The sequence below is a fragment of the Phyllobates terribilis genome, unplaced genomic scaffold (assembly GCF_046119375.1).
Source record: "Phyllobates terribilis strain yellow unplaced genomic scaffold, ASM4611937v1 Scaffold_2__4_contigs__length_985480577, whole genome shotgun sequence".
In the NCBI taxonomy this organism is placed as follows: Eukaryota; Metazoa; Chordata; class Amphibia; order Anura; family Dendrobatidae; genus Phyllobates; species Phyllobates terribilis.
This window is the reverse complement of record NW_027362762.1, coordinates 946514051-946533511: the sequence shown is the minus strand read 5'-3', so window position 1 is coordinate 946533511 and position 19461 is coordinate 946514051. Positions and strand designations below refer to the sequence as shown.

At 48.7% G+C, this 19461-nt stretch overlaps 1 protein-coding gene across 2 annotated transcripts in view; it reads right to left on the bottom strand.

Annotated features, from left to right (window-relative positions):
* Window positions 1-19461, bottom strand: part of TMPRSS3 (transmembrane serine protease 3) — a 191226-nt gene that overhangs the window by 42737 nt on the left and 129028 nt on the right. For both annotated transcript variants that reach the window (XM_073670843.1, XM_073670844.1), the window contains one exon: window positions 19356-19451. In XM_073670843.1, coding sequence (XP_073526944.1) covers window positions 19356-19451 — 96 coding nt within the window. The remainder of the gene's footprint in view (window positions 1-19355; window positions 19452-19461) is intronic.

The window sequence follows — 19461 nt, the reverse complement described above, 5'->3', positions numbered from 1 at the left end:
TGTTATGGGGGATCTGTGGATGACGCGCTGTTATGGGGGATCTGTGGATGACGCGCTGTTATGGGGGATCTGTGGATGACGCGCTGTTATGGGGGATCTGTGGATGACGCGCTGTTATGGGGGATCTGTGGATGACGCGCTGTTATGGGGGATCTTTGGATGACGCGCTGTTATGGGGGATCTGTGGATGACGCGCTGTTATGGGGGATCTGTGGATGATGCGCTGTTATGGGGGATCTGTGGATGATGCGCTGTTATGGGGGATCTGTGGATGATGAGCTGTTATGGGGGATCTGTGGATGATGAGCTGTTATGGGGGATCTGTGGATGACGGTGTTATGGGGGATCTGTGGATGATGCGCTGTTATGGGGGATCTGTGGATGACGGTGTTATGGGGGATCTGTGGATGACTCTTATGGGGGATCTGTGGATGACGCTGTTATGGGGGATCTGTGGATGATGCGCTGTTATGGGGGATCTGTGGATGACGGTGTTATGGGGGATCTGTGGATGACTCTTTTGGGGGATCTGTGGATGACGCTGTTATGGGGGATCTGTGGATAAAAGTAGCCAGCTTTTTCTAGTCCTGAACACTTTACTGTTTTTCCTTATATTCCATGAATTTCACATTACAGCTCTTGGACTTGGTCATTTTCGTTAATTCTCCTTTCTCCATCCAGGAGATGGAAGGAGCCGCACTTTTGTGTCTCACATGTTATTTTCTTCTTTTTTCGCTTTTTGTCTTGAATACTGAAACCTTTCCGCCCGTCTCGCTAACTTGCCACCTGCTGCGATCCCATTGCTGCGCTCAATCGGTAATAATACAGCCGTTTCCATGGCGACCGTGCGTGATGCAATGAATTCGGCAGCAGGCTTTAAGGAGAAGAATAAGCGGCTTCCTAATCCCTCATTTAAATATCTTTCACACAAAAAAAAAATTGCTGAGCAGATCAACCATTTCCATAAAAAAAATAATAAAAAAATGTAAAAAAAAAAAAGCACAAAGAAAAACAGCAGAAAAATAACAACACGGATTCGCAAAGCTGAGCCGTCCATTTACACAAGATGAAGCGATGAACCATTACATTTATCACAAAAGCTTATTTTGAATAACTGTTTCAGATTTTTTTTCAGTGCGTGTCCCCTTTAAGAGAGATTGACCCATAAATTTAAAGGAACACTCATCAGAAACTAAAGTAAGGGTCTGAGAGGTCGAGTGACCACTCACGTGTCAAGTCTATTTGCTCTACTAGACTGTAAAAATGTACCAGTTTTGGCTCAGACTGCTGCTAATGTGGCACCCCAGGGGTCTGGTTTCCACAGTAACAGCAATGTTATGTCTGAGAGCAGGTGGGAGGTCTCTTGGTCAGGGATCCTATGCATGCCACACCTACTGCCCAGTCCTGGGAGGGGAAGGACTTCCCCTATATAAACCTGGGGCTGAGGCAGGGTTAGTCTGAAGAGTAGAGAGAAGAAGAGAAGCAGTAATAGGAAAGAAAGATCAGGAGCTCTGTGGGAGTCGTGCTAAGAGGAGGTCAGGGCTGGAAGCTGTAGAGCTCGCCCTGATTGAAGATTTCTTACCGGACCCGGAGTCCGAGGCTGTGGGGACTAACTCCTACCCAGCAGCAGAAACCGACTGGAAGGGGATTTCAGGTTCTCTGGCCCAGAAACCCGAAGGCTCGGTCACAAGAGTGGGACCAGCACCGCCGTCGTGGAGCGGAAGCTACTAGAAGGCCCCGAGTCACCGGCCATACGGGTGAGCACCACACGGTACACTCAGGGACGTGGGCTACCTTTACCCGCCTCTAGCAAGGTAGCCAGAAGAGTACAATTAGTTGGGGAGGCCTACAACTCCGCCTGGCCAAGGGGGATCCCATCAGCTCAAGGACTGACCAGGCCCCGACCGCTAGCCAGTACTCCCGGAGGGTCTATCTTTGTCACCAGTAAAGACCCTGAACTACATCGCATCGTCTCTGAGTGATTCCTGCTACCCCCATCATCCACGTCGGCTGCCCTGAGGCCATACCCCTCCCGTTGGGGGTTATACTATCACGCTGCACAATCCTACCACCGGCCTCAGCGGTCTGCCCTGCAGCAGCAGCTCCTTAGCTGTACTCAACGGGTGGCGTAGTCGTCCAACATCTACCGCTAATACAGCGCCCCTTAGTCTGACTCCCTGGGCACGGACCGGATCACCGCCACGAGACTACAACCCTCAAGAGATCCGGCTCCGGGTAAGCTCCCGCGTGCGCAACGCAGCGCGACACAGGCCCAGGGGCGCGTCAACTTTTGGCGTAGTCGGCAGGATTTCGTGCCCGCAACCACCGGGTACTGCGTGCCTGAAAAAGACTGTTCAAACTTACCTGTGGTGAAGATTCCCGCCATCCGGCGCCATCTTCCGCTTCCTTCCCGCCATCGGTGGAGTTTTCCCGCCATCCGGCGCCATCTTCAGCCTTCTTCCCGCCATACGTGGAGTTTTCCCGCCATTGGACGCCATCTTGAGGACGCCGCGCGGGAAGAAGAGGGGTGTGGACTCCGAAAGCGCGCGAGAACTGAAGCTCCGCCTCACGTCCAGACGTCGCGTAAGGTCCTGGAAGGAGCCCAGCAGACGCTGACGTCACAGGAGCGCGACGGAAGGTCCTCAACCCTGACGATCCACTGCGGAGCCGCGGCCTACGGAAGAGGATCATCGCAAGGTAGGCCACGGTCCACTAGGGGGGAGGAAGATGTTGGATACGGAGGAGAGCTTCACTGCCTCAACCCCCGCCAGCGCCACCGCTGCTGCAATCATGCCTTTCACCATGCCCTATATCCCGGGAGCGGCCTGGCTACCCCAGTACTCAGGGGAGTCACATACTCTGCATGACTTTAGAGAAAAGCTGGATAGCCTCTTCCAGGTGTACCCCCTCACAGAAGAGCAAAAAGTGAGCATCCTGGTGGCCCAATTAACTGGGGCAGCCCAAAGGGAGGTAAAGTCCTGGCCACCTGGGGGGAGGACTGTCGCAGGGATACTAACCCGGCTGAAGGACACCTTTGATACCCGCACCTCAGCCGAGATCAAGCTTAGATTCTACGGGTGCAAGCAGCGAGCACAAGAGAGTATAAGGGACTATGCACTAAACCTACAAGAGGCCCTGAGAGCCATTAAGCAGACTGACCCTGACGGCGTGGGAGACGAGGACCGGCTGTTGACTGAACAATTTATAGAGGGTTTATATTGCAATGCCCACCGAACCCAGTTGCGGGCAATGGCCTTACAGGACCCTCATCTGGGATTTGCACAGTTCAAGGACAGAGCCATCCGGGTGCTCCGAGAACCGGCACCAGGTGGCGTTGTGACCCACAGACGCCCCACTACCACTTACCACCATGAGGCGGCTCCCTTGTCGGCAGGGCCTGTGGGAGCTGATGCGCAGGCTTTGAACAATGACCCGGCTCCTGATCTGCACCATCAGGTCCAAGAGCTAGCTAAAAGCGTTGCTGCGCTAACCCGAACTGTGCAGTCTTTACAGGTTTCTACTCCAGGGAAGATCCAGCTGGCATCCGGACCGGAGGACATCCCGTGGCGCCGACCAAGGAGGACCCCACCGGCCAGAGGAAGACCCAGCGACCGATACAACGAGGACGGACAACCTATCTGCCGCCGCTGCAATCAACCCGGACATATGGCAAGGTACTGTCCTTTAAACTGGCACAACCTAGGGTAGAGGGCCAACCCCTAGGAAAAAGATCATCAGGCCCATCAAACTGGCGTGACAAATATGTGGGAGGACGTCCAGTCTTGCCTGTGGTACTGGATGGCATTCCTATGAGTGCCCTACTGGACACTGGGTCACAGGTCACCACCATCCCGTACGTGCTCTTCAAGCAGTACTGGAATGACTCGGATATAACCCGCTACCCTGACGACGACTTGAGTATCATCGCCAGCAATGGTCAGCCCGTGCCACAGATCGGATTTAAAGAGGTGACCATTAAAATCGGTAGAGTCGAGCTGGCAGCCCAGGGACTGATCATTGTGGACATTGACAAGCGCGAGAGTCACCCTAAGATAACTCTAGGAACTAATGTAATTGAAAATTGTCTTGCAGAGGTGATTTTTATTTTACAGCAGGTTGCCAAGAACGCCAGCTCCGGCCAGCAGCGAGTGCTCCAAAAAGAGATCCGGGCACTGATGCGACGGCAACAGGTGGAACTCTCCGGCGGTGAGATTGGTAGCGTGAGAATGTGTGACCCTTTTCCTATTGCCATGCCCCCAAAAAGTGAAATGATGATTTGGTGCCGGGCGGCTATTGGTCTGAGGGGTAGAGATTACCAGGCAATGGTAGAACCAGTTTACTCAGACAGTAGGCCCATCATTTTGACAGCACGGGGGGTGGTCAATGTACGCCATGGGAGGGTGCCCGTTCGCATAATAAATATCGGGAAGAGGGAAGTGTACCTGCCCCGGTATGCCACGCTAGCCAAATTGTATACTATCAATCAGAATTCCATACAGTCCGTAGAACCCTTGCCTCCATCTTCTCCGGAGGAAGGTAACGGCTCTAAACAACAAATGGAGGATTGGTGTCAGCAACTACATTTGGGTACTGACTCCACTCCCTCACACCAGAAACAGGGAGTCTATCGGGTGGTTCAAGAGTATGAGAGAGTGTTTAGTAAACACCCGTTAGACTTCGGGCGAATCAAGGGGGTAGAACACCACATCCCCACGGGAGACCATCCTCCCATAAAAGAGAGGTATCGACCCGTACCCCCTGCACACTACCAACACGCCAAGGGGATGCTTAGAGACATGAAGGAGGCTGGGGTAATCAGAGATAGCTGTAGCCCCTGGGCAGCTCCACTAGTCTTGGTCAAAAAGAAAGACAACACCATGAGAATGTGTGTAGATTACCGGAAAATCAACCGTATCACACACAAGGATGCGTACCCCTTACCAAGGATAGAGGAGTCTTTGGCTGCTTTAAAATCTGCTAACTTCTTCTCTACCTTGGATCTCACTAGCGGGTACTGGCAGGTTCCTGTAGCAGAGGCGGACCGGGAGAAAACTGCATTCACCACCCCGATGGGACTTAGTGAGTTTACCTGCATGCTGTTCGGGCTCTGTAACGCACCAGGAACCTTCCAACGATTGATGGAATGCTGTCTGGGACACCGAAACTTTGAGACGGTTTTGTTGTACCTGGACGATGTCATCGTATATTCCAAGACTTATGAGGACCACCTGAAACACCTGGCGGAAGTGTTCGAAGCTCTGGCAAGCTACGGCCTAAAGGTGAAACCCTCCAAGTGTCACCTCCTGAAGCCAAAGGTGCAGTACCTGGGACACGTGGTGAGTGCGGACGGAGTGGCTCCCGACCCTGATAAGATCACCGCAATTAAGGAATGGCCAAGCCCCTCCAGCGTAAAGGAAGTGAGGCAGTTCCTCGGGTTGGTAGGCTACTACCGAAGGTTCATTCCCGGTTTCACCAAAAAGGCAGCCCCTATGCAGGACCTCCTGATAGGCCAGTCCAGGAAAGCCAAGAACCAGAAGCCACCCTTCAGATGGGAGAAGCTGGAAGAAGAGTCCTTCCGTCAGCTGAAGATGGCCCTCACGGGGGATGAAATCCTAGCGTACCCTGATTATAGCCAGCCCTTTATCCTCTACACCGACGCCAGTAACATCGGGCTAGGAGCCGTACTGTTCCAGATCCAGCAGGGGAAAGAACGGGTAATTGCTTACGCCAGCCGAAAACTGCGACCCACCGAAAGAAACCCTGAGAATTACAGCTCATTTAAGCTAGAGTTCCTGGCAGTGGTGTGGGCAGTCACCGAACGCTTTAAGCACTACCTCGCTTCTTCCCGGTTCACCGTGTACACGGATAACAACCCGTTGACACACCTGGACACTGCAAGACTCGGTGCCCTAGAGCAGAGATGGATGGCCCGCTTGTCCAACTATGAGTTTACAATCAAATACCGGGCAGGACGCTCCAATACCAACGCGGACGCCCTGTCCAGGATGCCAAACCTACCGGACGAGGGTGAGGATTCAGAAGACTTGGAAGAGGTCGAACTCCCTGCGTTCCACCGTCATGGGACTATCCAGTATTCCCACCGTGTAAGGGGTAAGCAAGCCGCTACGTTCAACCCCTTACCTCACTACAACTGGGCGGAAACGCAAGACAGTGACCCTGCCGTCCGGCTGGTGAAGGAGATGCTGACTCAGCCAGAAGCTCGCCTTGACCCAGACGCTCCGGAGGAGGCCAAGCAACTGTGGGCAGAGAAGAGTCGACTGTTCCTTTACAAGGGGAAGTTGTGCCGCAGAATGGTTAACTCCCGGACGCATGAACTGATCTGGCAAGTAGTGGTGCCAAGAAGGGACGCAGCTATGGTGATGGAGGCATACCACGACGGGGCTGGGCACTTCGGATGGAAGAAGCTGGAGTTCCTGCTGCGCGGGCGGTTCCATTGGGTAGGCATGAGAGGAACCATCGAGAGGTGGTGCAGAGACTGTGGCCCATGCAACCTAAGAAGGAAGGACCGTGCCAGCCAGAAGACCCCCCTTCAGTCCATCGTCACCCGGCAGCCGTTGGAACTGGTCGCCTTGGATCATGTAAAACTGACCCCAAGCAGAAGTGGCTACGTCTACGCATTAACCATCGTGGATCACTACTCCCGGTTCTTGGTTGTCGTCCCCGTCAAGGACTTAACGGCTCAAACAGCAGCTAGAGCCTTCCAGCAGCACTTCTGCCGTCCACACGGCTACCCAGAGCAGGTGCTGACGGACCAGGGACCTGCCTTTGAAGCGGAGGTCTTCCAAGAGTTCTGTACTCTGTATGGCTGCCGGAAGATCAGGACGACACCCTATCATCCGCAAACTAATGGACTTTGTGAGAAAATGAACCAGGTGGTGATAGATCTTCTAAAAACATTGCCCCTGGAAGAACGCAGTCTGTGGCCTGAGAAGCTGCCCGACCTGGTGGACCTATACAACTACATCCCTGTAGGTTCCACCAACTGTACCCCGGCTTACCTAATGAGGGCAAGACCCGGTAAGCTACCTGTTGACCTGGAGATGGGAGTCCTGACACCCGAGGACACTTCACCGGAAGCAGACTGGGACACAGAGAGGCAGCAGCAGTACCGGAAAGTACAGGAGAGCGTGGAGCGAAGTCTCTGTCTAGCTAGGGAAAGACAAGAGAAAACTTACAACCAGTATGCTCCCGCTGTTCCCTTGGTACCCGGAGAGCAGGTCTTGAAGAGGAAAAGACGGCTCCACAAGTTGGACGACCAGTGGGAGAAGGACCCGTACATCGTACTGCCCTCAAGCCACGACAACCCAAAGGTCTGTACCATCAGTAAAGACGGAGGGGAAACCACAACCATTGTATCCCGGGATCACCTGAAGAAGTGTCCCGAACAGCTACGGAACCCTGAAGAGGAACAAGAAGACCCTCGACCCGTAGAGGAAAGGGAAGATGTGGTTAGTACTGTGCTCGGAGACTTCCCTCGGTCCTGGACTCAAGTCAATGGTGCAGTTGTGGTACCCGTCCTCACGTTCCTCCAACCAGCATCCCAAGTACTTACGGAGCAACCGGTAGAGCTGGAAGAACAGCCGGTCCAGGAGGCAGAAGACTCCACACAAGCAGATCAGGAGGATCAACCCTCTGCTTATAGTGAGCCTGCCATACCCCTAGTGAGCCAAAGAGCCCATAGACAGCTGCCCAGTTTATCCTTGACAGCTCCTACACCCTGTAGTTCAGGGCCAGACAGTCAGCTCCGTAGGTCCACTAGGGCCACTAGAGGCCAGTTACCCGCACGTTGGAGGATTTGAAGTGTTTAAATTGTTTTATTTGTGGTCACCTGTCTGTTACTTGTAAATAATTATGTGTTTCTAGTTATTTTTAGGAGTCCTTGGTGGATTACCGGGAATCCTTGTACAATTGGTTGGAGCGTAACTTAGGAATGGACTAAAGACTGTTAAGGACTCGGGGCAGGACAGACCCCTACCTGGTTACGTCTCCCTGTTTTGGTGAAATGGACACCTTGCTTTTCTTCAAAAACTGCACCCGGTTGCGGACACGCCGTGACCATTCTAATATGTTTTTTTTATTATTGTACCGTTTCTGTTTGTATTGGTTATGTTTTTCTAAAAAATATGTTTAGTCCCGGAGTACTAAATTTCACTAGGGGGGAATGTGGCACCCCAGGGGTCTGGTTTCCACAGTAACAGCAATGTTATGTCTGAGAGCAGGTGGGAGGTCTCTTGGTCAGGAATCCTATGCATGCCACACCTCCTGCCCAGTCCTGGGAGGGGAAGGACTTCCCCTATATAAACCTGGGGCTGAGGCAGGGTTAGTCTGAAGAGTAGAGAGAAGAAGAGAAGCAGTAATAGGAAAGAAAGATCAGGAGCTCTGTGGGAGTCGTGCTAAGAGGAGGTCAGGGCTGGAAGCTGTAGAGCTCGCCCTGATTGAAGATTTCTTACCGGACCCGGAGTCCGAGGCTGTGGGGACTAACTCCTACCCAGCAGCAGAAACCGACCGGCAGGGGATTTCAGGTTCTCTGGCCCAGAAACCCGAAGGCTCGGTCACAAGAGTGGGACCAGCACCGCCGTCGTGTAGCGGAAGCTACTAGAAGGCCCCGAGTCACCGGCCATACGGGTGAGCACCACACGGTACACTCAGGGACGTGGGCTACCTTTACCCGCCTCTAGCAAGGTAGCCAGAAGAGTACAATTAGTTGGGGAGGCCTACAACTCCGCCTGGCCAAGGGGGATCCCATCAGCTCAAGGACTGACCAGGCCCCGACCGCTAGCCAGTACACCGGGAGGGTCTATCTTTGTCACCAGTAAAGACCCTGAACTACACCGCATCGTCTCTGAGTGATTCCTGCTACCCCCATCATCCACGTCGGCTGCCCTGAGGCCATACCCCTCCCGTTGGGGGTTATACCATCCACGCTGCACCATCCTTCCACCGGCCTCAGCGGTCTGCCCTGCAGCGGCAGCTCCATAGCTGCATTCAACGGGTGGCGTAGTCGTCCTACATCTACTGCTAATATACCGCCACTTAGTCTGACTCCCTGGGCACGGACCGGGTCACCGCCACGAGACTACTACCCCTATCAGATCCGGCTCCGGGTAGTCCCTGCGTGCGCAACGCTACATCACATAGGCCCAGGGCGCGTCACTAAATTTTTCCCCTGAGCTTTACACTGCATCTTCACTTGTACCATTTCTTGATCTGGAGGACATCAGTGAAAGTTTGGGCGCCCCTTGTCAAAATTACTGTTAGGCTATGTGCCCAGGATGCAGAAATGCTCCGGATTTTTTCCTGAGAGTTTCTGCATCTCCCCTGGCAGAAAAAACGCATGCGGATTGTACATGCGGATTGTACATGCGGATTGTACATGCGTTTTCCTGCCAGGGACATGCGGATGTGAAGCGTTCTTCACTGACATTTCCGCATGCGGGTTGTCAAGCGCTTTCCAAGCGATTTTAGCATCACTTGGAAAGTGCTTGACAACTTGGTCACATTACACTGTGTTCCAAATTATTATGCAAATAATATTTTCTCAGATTTTCCCAAATTACCTATATGAATTGCAGTCATTGTAATTTTCCAGTCAATAACTATTAGAGTACAATTGAAAGGTTTTTGTACAAACTGCCTATGATAACAGGATATTTAAAAAAAAATAAAAAACTCAAACTGCACTCAAAATGCATGTTCCAAATTATTATGCACAGCAGAGTTTTCAACCTTTTCATTTTAATAAAGAACAAAAAAATGGTCATTTTTGAAATTATAAGCATTAGCAGGTTATTAGAAACTGAAATCAAACAGTTTTCAACTCAAAACTTTATTCTAGGTGATGTTACATTTGCACATAGGACCCCTTGTTGGAAAGGAGCTTCTGAACTCTCTCGTCCATTGAATTTGTCAGGTTTTGGATGGTTTCTGCTTCAATTGTTTTGCATGAGGACAGAATACCCTCCCAGAGCTGTTGCTTAGATGTGAACTGCCTCCCGCCATCATAGACACTCCTTTTGATGATGCTCCAGAGGTTCTCAATGGGGTTGAGGTCAGGGGAGCATGGGGGGCCACACCATAAGTTTTTCCCCTTTTATGCCCATATCAGCCAGACATGCAGATGTGTTATGTGCAGCATGAGACAGGGCATTATCATGCATGAAATGATGAAATGATCTCGATGGTCCAGATGGATGGAGTGGAGGATGGCTGGTTGATGAACACCCCATGCTGCATACAGCACACACACCCCATTTCCGAGGGACAGCTCAACGGTGCTCCCACTAGACAGAAGTGCAGGCACGACCGACTATGTCCCTGTCTGGAGTGGGGAGGGGGGTGGAACACCCAGTGCTGTAGGGGCAGATAGGGGTTGGTTCCTGAGCGTAGGAAGGAGCCCATTGGTTGCTGGTCACCTGGGCTCATGGCTAGAGGGAGGTATAAAAAGTGGGCACCATCTTAGATCTGGGTTCAGTTCAGTCTGTGGAGAGAGTGGAGAAGACAGGGAGTAGAGGCTCTGTAGGAGCTCTACTCCAGGAGGGCCTAGTGAGAGGCCGAGGAGGAGGTGAAGGGGAGTTGTGGTGTGACAGGACTGACTGACTGACTGACAGATCTGACAGGACTGATCTGACAGGACTGACTGATCTGACAGACTCACTAACCCTAACTCTTACTTTCTTTTTTATTTTATTTTTTTTACTTTCACAGTGGCAAGGCTGACACAGCTCTTGTCACACTGTTTCTCCTCTGCTCTCTCACTGAGATCGGAGGAGAAACAGTGTATTTATCAGGCAGATCGCCCGGGAAAGTTTGTTGCTAAAACAAACTTCCCTGGTGATCTCTCTGATTGGCTGGTGTGACGCTGACATCATCGAGACCTGAGCCAATCAGGTCTCAATGATGTCAGAGGTCACAGCACCAGGATCCCCGCCGCTCCTGAGGTATGTGGGGGGTCCCGATCGCCGACCACCAGCTGTTACTATCTTTTAAATGCCGCGATCGCTATGGATCGCGGCATCTAGAAGATAGGAACAGGTTAACATCATGGGGACCTGATCCATTCAGGTCCCCATGATGCCACATGTCAGAGCTATCGCTCTGAACCGGTACCGCAGCGCTAGCAGGACCCTGGGGGTCCTGAGCGCTGCGGGACCACCCACCGTTTTTAAACGTCGGCGCTGCACAGAGCCCGGGCAGCGCCGACGTTTATGTACAGTGGGCGGTCCTGAACCGGTTAAGTCATACAATTAATTATAAAAAAAATATTATTAATATATTAATATTGTGCAGAATTAATTTTACATGAACTATCAAAGGGGATCATGTGACAAGTCACGTGATACATCAGGTGTGTGTGAGTGTGGGGGTGGGTAGGCCCGCACCTTCTAAACTGCCCGGGGCCCTTGCTACTCTTAATCCACCCCTGCCTAACGATGATAGTGAACAAGCCATAACCCTAACAGGCTAATTAAGGTCTGAAACCTTGGTCAAAGTTATCTAACCATACAAATCTCCAAGGGTGCCAAAACTTTTGCATCGACCCTTTTTGTAATTTTAAAATGAAAACCAAGACAATATATATATTTTCTTGCCTACAATACAAAGGAAATGTGTCTTTTTTAAATTTAGGCCTTTTAGAGATCATTTCATCTTCAACTTGCTTAACTGTTCACAATAACAGTCATTTTGACCATGGGTTCCCAAACTTTTGCATGCTACTATAAATAAATATAGAACACCAATGCACTTTATATGGGAGACATGTGAGTGCACTGTAGACGGAGGACATACAGCTGCATTGTATATGGGGGCATGTGACTGCAATATATGGTCCAATTGCAATGTAAATGGGGAATTGCAACTATACTGTGTATAGGAGACATGTCACTGTGTGGCGCCCTGCTGCGCATTGGTGCCACAGATCCTAGAGGGATGCATGGACGGATTTTCTCCACAAGAGACCCTCACAGCATACACACACCTCCACCTTCCACCTCAGACCACCAGAGGGAGCCCGGATAGGGATATAAAAAGGGAAGGTGGAACTAGGCAGTTCAGTCTGGGAGAGAGTAAAAGTCTGGAACCTACAGCCTGGAGTATGCAGCCAGTCTGCTGCAGCCAGTGGGACAGTCAGTCCAACCCAGACTCAGGGAGCTCAGGTTAGTGAGCCTAAGGCGTGCCGACGCCATAAGAGCGGTGAAGAGTAGCGAGGCCTACTGCCAGTGTGAAGCCTAGTGAGGGCCCCGAGCTTAACCAGCTCACCTCACAACCATTTACCGGACACCGGGTCCACGTCTGCAGGGATCCCTAAGGCCCAGCAGAAACAACCGGAAGCCCTGGCGAACTACATGTCCCAGGAACACCAAAAGCTGACTGTCATACCAGGGTCAGGAGTCACTGAGGCCCAAGAGACTGGGGAATGTGATCTCCAACAGACTGCCCTACCACCAGGTCAGCCGGTGCAAGACAGAGACCAAGTTAGGCCTAGCTTCAGGCAGGTCATAAACTTATCAGGAAAAGGCAAGAAACAGGAGGCCCCACACCCGCTCACTGGGGAGAGTCCTGAAATGCACCCTTCACCCTACAGTGCCCTGGATCGTGCCTGAAACACCACCAGTAAAGGTACTGAAGTGAACTGCTGTGAGTCCTGCATCCCTTCTCCTACGCTGCCCTGAGGCCCCGCTCCACCTGTGGGGAGCTGCACCAACTAAGCTGCCTGACCACCGGCCTCAGAGGACTGTAGCAGCGCTGGTGATCCTCACCAGACACCACGGGTGGTGTCACTAACTTTTCCTATCCCATATAAAATTCCCCAATTCCAATTCCTTCCTTTTTTAAGAGTGACCCCAGGGTACGGTCCCGGGAGCCAGCCACCACGACATCCCCCAAAACTAACAACAAGGCCCCGGGCGCCGAGTCGTCCCCATCCCCTGGGCGCGTCAACTGCACTGTATATGGGAATATGGTGACTGTACTGTGTATGGGAGACATGTGACTGCACTGTATATGTGAATATGTGACTGTACTGTGTATGGAAGATATGTGACTGCACTGTATATGGGAATATGTGACTGTACTGTGTATGGAAGACATGTGACTGCACTGTATATGGGAATATGTGACTGTACTGTGTATGGGAGACATGTAACTGCAGAATATATGTGAGACAAGTGAAAGCACTGTATATGGGAACATGGGACTAATAATATAAGAGGAACAAGTAACTGAACTTTCTGTGGGAGGCATAGGACTGTGTTGTATATGGTGACATGCAACTGCACTGTATATGGGGAACTGTGACTGCATTGTTTATTATGAAAATGTGACTGTCCTGTATACAGGAGATATACAGGTGCTTCTCGCAAAATTAGAATATTATCAAAAAGTTAATTTATTTCAGTTCTTCAATACAAAAAGTGAAACTCATCTATTATATAGAGTCATTACAAACAGAGTGATCTATTTCAAGTGTTTATTTCTGTTAATGTTGATGATTATGGCTTACAGCCAATGAAAACACAAACGTCATTATCTCAGTAAATTAGAATAATTAACAAAAAACACCTGCAAAGGCTTCCTAAGCATTTAAAAAGGTCCCTTACTCTGTTTCATAGAATCATAGAATGGTAGAGTTGGAAGGGACCTCCTTGGTCATCTGGTCCAACCCCCTGCTCAAAGCAGGATTCACTAAATCATCCCAGACAGATATCTGTCCAGCCTCTGTTTGAAGACGTCCATTGAAGGGGAACTCACCACCTCTCGTGGCCGCCTGTTCCACTCATTGATCACCCTAACTGTCAAAAAGTTTTTTTTAATATCTAATCTGTGTCTCCTCCCATCAAGCTTCATCCCATTGCTCCTAGTCTTTTCTTGTGCAAATGAGAATAAAGATGATCCTTCTACAATGTGACAGCCCTTGAGATGTTTGTAGACAGCTATTAAGTCTCCTCTCAGTCTTCTTCAGTTTCAGTAGGCTCCACAATCATGGGGAAGACTGCTGACTTGACAGATGTCCAGAAGGCAGTCATTGACACATTCCACAAGGTCCCAGAGTCTGGAGGAAGAGTGGAGAGGCCACAATCCAAGCTGCTGGAGGTCTAGTGTGAAGTCTCCACAATCAGTGATGGTTTGGGGGGCCATGTCATCTGCTGGTGGAGGTCCACTGTGTTTTATCAAGACCAAAGTCAGCGCAGCCGTCTACCAGGACATTTTAGAGCACTTCATGCTTCCCTCTGCCGACAAGCTTTTTGGAGATGGACATTTCATTGTTCAGCAGGACTTGGCCCCTGTCCACACTGCCAAAAGTACCAATACCTGGTTTACACACAACAGTATCACTGTGCTTGATTGCCAGCAAACTCGCCTGACCTTAACCCCATAGAGAATCTATTATAGAGAATCTATGGGGTGTTGTCAAGAGGAAGATGAGAGACCCCAGACCCAACAATGCAGACGAGCTGAAGGCAGCTATCAAAGCCACCTGGGCTTCCATAACACCTCAGCAGCCACAGGCTGATCCCTCCATGCCAGGCCGCATTGATGCAACTATTGATGCAAAAGGAGCCCCGACCAAGTATTGAGGGCATTTACTGAACAGACATTTCAGGAGGACATTTCGGATTTTAAAAACATTTTTCAAGCTGTTGTTATAAAGTATTCTAATTTACTGAGATAATGACTTTACTGTTTTCATTGGCTGTAAGCCATAATCATCACCATTAACAGAAATAAACACTTGAAATAGATCACTCTGCTGGTAATGACTCTGTATAATATAGGAGTTTCACTTTTTGTATTGAAGAACTGAAATAAATTAACTTTTTGATAATATTCTAATTTAGTGAGATGCACCTGTAATTCCATCACAGGCTCAGGCTAGTGAGTGCAGCTCTGGAGTATAATACAGGATGTAACTCAGGATCAGTAATGTAATGTATGTACACAGTGACTGCACCAGCAGAATAGTGAGTGCAGCTCTGGAGTATAATACAGGGTGTAACTCAGGATCAGTACAGGATCAGTAATGTATACAGTGACTGCACTAGCAGAATAGTGAGTGCAGCTCTGGAGTATAATACAGGATGTAACTCAGGATCAGTAATGTAATGTATGTACACAGTGACTGCACCAGCAGAATAGTGAGTGCAGCTCTGGAGTATAATACAGGATGTAACTCAGGATCAGTAATGTAATGTATGTACACAGTGACTGCACCAGCAGAATAGTGAGTGCAGCTCTGGAGTATAATACAGGAGGTAACTCAGGATCAATAAAAGACTAATATCCCATACATGCACAGTGGCAGCTTTTTATGTAGGTGGGAATGCATATTAATTAATGGGATGTGAACCCTAACTCTATTTGCCTACATAGTATACTTGTAGTTAGGCTATTGTATCTACATTCACAGCATTCTCTGCAGAAATTCGTTAAGGTTTATTACACAAAATGATGGTTTCTTGCTAAGATACGCCATTACTTTATGATCTGTGGTGATCTGAGAAAGAAGTTCCATAGAGCCGGTGGCGTAACTAGAGTCAGATGGGTCCTGGTGCAAGATTTGGACCGGGACACCCATCCTCTTTTTTGTAATCAGATTTGTGTGTGATACGTCAGCACTAAATAGTCCTTGTTGGTGAAGTGAGAACAATATTAGCATAAATTTAATTTATGGGATCAAATAACTAAAAATTGGCATGTGCATATATATTAACCCCTTCAGCTGTGAAGCCCCTAAAAAATTCTGGTGCAAGCAGTTACCTTCATAAGTCCCATGCTTAGTGACAGGACGTCCACCTGTGTGTGATCTCAGTGTCACATGTCTGTCAGTATATACACTTTACCTTTTCTGAAAGGCCACAGAGGCTGCAACACCATTAAGCAAGAGGCGATGCTAACCAAACACCATGAAGACCAAGGAGATCTCCAAACAACACCATGAAGACCAAGGAGATAACCACAACACCATGAAGACCAAGGAAATCTCCAAACAACACCATGAAGACCAAGGAAATCTCCAAACAACACCATGAAGACCAAGGAGATCTCCAAACAACACCATGAAGAGCAAGGAGATATCCCAACAACACCATAAAGACCAAGGAGATCTCCAAACAAGTCAGGGACAAAGTTGTTGAGAAGTAGAAATCAGGGTTGGGCTATAAAAAAATATCCCAATCTCTGATGATCCCCCAGAGCACCTTCAAATCCAGCATCATCAAATGGAAAGAACATGGGACCACAACAAACCTGCCAAGAGAGGGCGCTTATCAAAACTCTCAGCCCGGGCAAGGAGGGCATTAATCAGAGAGGCAGCACAGAGACCAGTGGTAACCCTGAAGGAACTGCAGCATTCCCAAGCAGAGACTAGTGTATCTGTCCATATGACCATAATAAGCCGTACACTCCATAGAGGTGGCCTTTATGGAAGAGTGAGCAGAAAAAAAGCCTTTACTTACAAAAATTGTAAGTCTCATTTTGAGTTTGCCAAAAGACACGTGGGAGACTTCCCAAATGTATGGAGGAAAGTGCTGTGGTCAGATGAGACCAAAATAGAACTTTTTAGCTACCAAGGTAAACGCTATGTCTGGCGCCAAACCAACAAAGCTCATCACTCCAAGAACACCATCCCCACAGTGAAACATGATGGTGGCAGCCTCATGATGTTGGGGATGTTTTTCAGCAGCACGGACAGGGAAAATGGCCAAGCTGAGGGGAAGATGGATGGTGCAAAATACAGGGATTTTCTTCAGCAAAATCTGTTTCAGTCTGTCAGTGATTTGAGACTGGGATGGAGGTTCACCTTCCAACAAGACAATGACCCAAAGCATACTGCTAAAGCTTAATCTGTGGTCAGACTTGAAGATCACTGTTCACCACAGGAAACCATCTAACCTGAAGGAGCTGGAGCAGTTATGCCTTGAGGAATGGGCAAAAATCCCAGTGACAAGATGTGGAAAGCTCATAGAGACTTATCCAAAGCGGCTGCAGCTGTAATTGCCGCAAAAGGAGGCTCCACAAAGTACTGACTGTAGGGGCGTGAATAGTAATGCACACTGAAGTTTTCATTTATTTTGTCCTATTTGTTGTTTGCTTTACCATAAAAAGAAAACCAAATGTTCACAGTTGAAGAAATGTTCTACACGTGAACTGATGCAAACCCTCAAAAAAAGGTGTGAGGTAGCAAAATATGAAAAATGCCAAGGGGGTCAATACTTTTGTAAGTCATCGTGTATGTATGTATATATATATATATATATATATATATATATATATATATATATATATATATATATATATATATATATATATATATATATATATATATACAGTGGGTACGGAAAGTATTCAGACCCCTTTAAATTTTTCACTCCTTGTTTCATTGCAGCCATTTGGTAAATTCTAAAAAGTTCATTTTTTTTCTCATTGACTGAAAAAAAACAGAAACAAAGAAATTTTTGCACATTTATTAAAAAAGAGAAACTGAAATATCACATGGTCATAAGAATTCAGACCCTTTGCTCAGACACTCATATTTAAGTCACATGCTGTCCATTTCCTTGTGATCCTCCTTGAGATGGTTCTACTACTTCATTGGAGTCCAGCTGTGTTTAATTAAACTTTTAGGACTTGATTTGGAAAGGCACACACCTGTCTATATAAGACCTCACAGCTCACAGTGCATGTCAGACCAAATGAGAATCATGAGCTCAAAGGAACTTCCCAAGGAGCTCAGAGACAGGATTGTGACAAGGCACAGATCTGGCCAAGGTTACAAAAGAATTTCTGCATTACTCAAGGTTCCTAAGAGCACTGTTGCCTCCATAATCCTTAAATGGAAGAGGTTTTGGACCACCAGAAGTCTTCCTAGGCCTGGCTGTCCAGCCAAACTGAGCAATCGTGGGAGAAGAGCCTTGGTGAGAGAGGTAAAGAAGAACCCCAAGATCACTGTGGCTGAGCTCCAGAGATGCAGTAGGGAGATGGGAGAAAGTTCCACAAAGTCAACTATCACTGCAGACCTCCACCAGTCGAGCCTTTATGGCAGAGTGGCCTGACGGAAGCTTCTCCTCAGTGCAAGACACATGAAAGCCGGCATAGAGTCTGTTCAAAAACACATGAAGGATTCCCAGACTATGAGAAATAAGATTCTCTGGTCTGATGAGACAAAGATAGAACTTTTTGGTGATAATTTTAAGCGATATGTGTGGAGAAAACCTGGCACTGCTCATCACCTGCCCAATATAATCCCAACAGTGAAACATGGTGGTGGCAGCATCATGCTATGGGGGTGTTTTTCAGCTGCCGGGACAAGGCGACTGGTTGCAATTGAAGGAAACATGAAAGCGGCCAAGGACAGAGATATCCTGGATGAAAACCTCTTTCAGAGTGCTCTGGACCTCAGACTTGGCCGAAGGTTCACCTTCCAACAAGACAATGACCCTAAGCACACAGCTAAAATAACAAAGGATTCCCTTCAGAACGAAGAGAGACCTGAAAATGGCTGTCCACCAAAGTTCACCATCCAACCTGACAGAACTGGAGAGGATCTGCAAGGAAGAATGGCAGAGGACCCCCAAATCCAGGGGTGAAAAACTTGTTGCATCATTCCCAAGAAGACTCATGGCTGTACTAGCTCAAAAGGGGGCTTCTACCCAATACTGAGCAAAGGGTCTGAATACTTATCACCATGTGATATTTCAGTTTTTGTTTTTTAATAAATTTGCAAAAATTTCTACATTTCTGTTTTTTTTCAGTCAAGATGGACCCGACGGGTCTATGTGCCGCAATACACCATGCGCATCTGAGGGCGCACGTCCAGCTGAAGTATTTGCTGGCGTCGGCGGGCCACCACCTGCACGGGCCCGGTGGTGGTGGCGACCTCTGCAACCACAGTAGTAACGCCCCTGCATAGAGCTGTTTCTTCCTGCACTTTTGCACTCCAAGTCACCCACAATAAATATTATGCAAAGACCATTATTACCAATAATACCGCCATGACCACTACCACTCCCGATTCTGTTGCTTGCTCGGTGCTAGTAATGCCGCTCACGGGTCACCCTTTAACTATGACTTGGCAATTCTGATAATTTACAGATTTAAAAAAAAAAACCATGCCTGCATTCTTCTTGTAACAGCGCCATTCCTGTCTATAGGTTCTGTCTGGTATTGCAGCTCAGCGCTATTAAAATCAATGAGGCTAAACTGCAATACCGCGCACAATCAGTGGGTCCCTGTGGCGCTGTTTTTGAAAAGTTATCATGTTTTTTTTCTCATTCTTTACAGCCCTGTTTAAATGCTGGCAAGATGTATGTTTTATCACATTTTTTATTGTCACGTACCTCCTTCCTCCGTGGCTCCCCATCCTGATATCCAGCAGATTTTACCTTCTGGAAAATCCTCTCCATAATTTGGGAGGCATATTGGTTGTATAAGGCCTGATAAAAG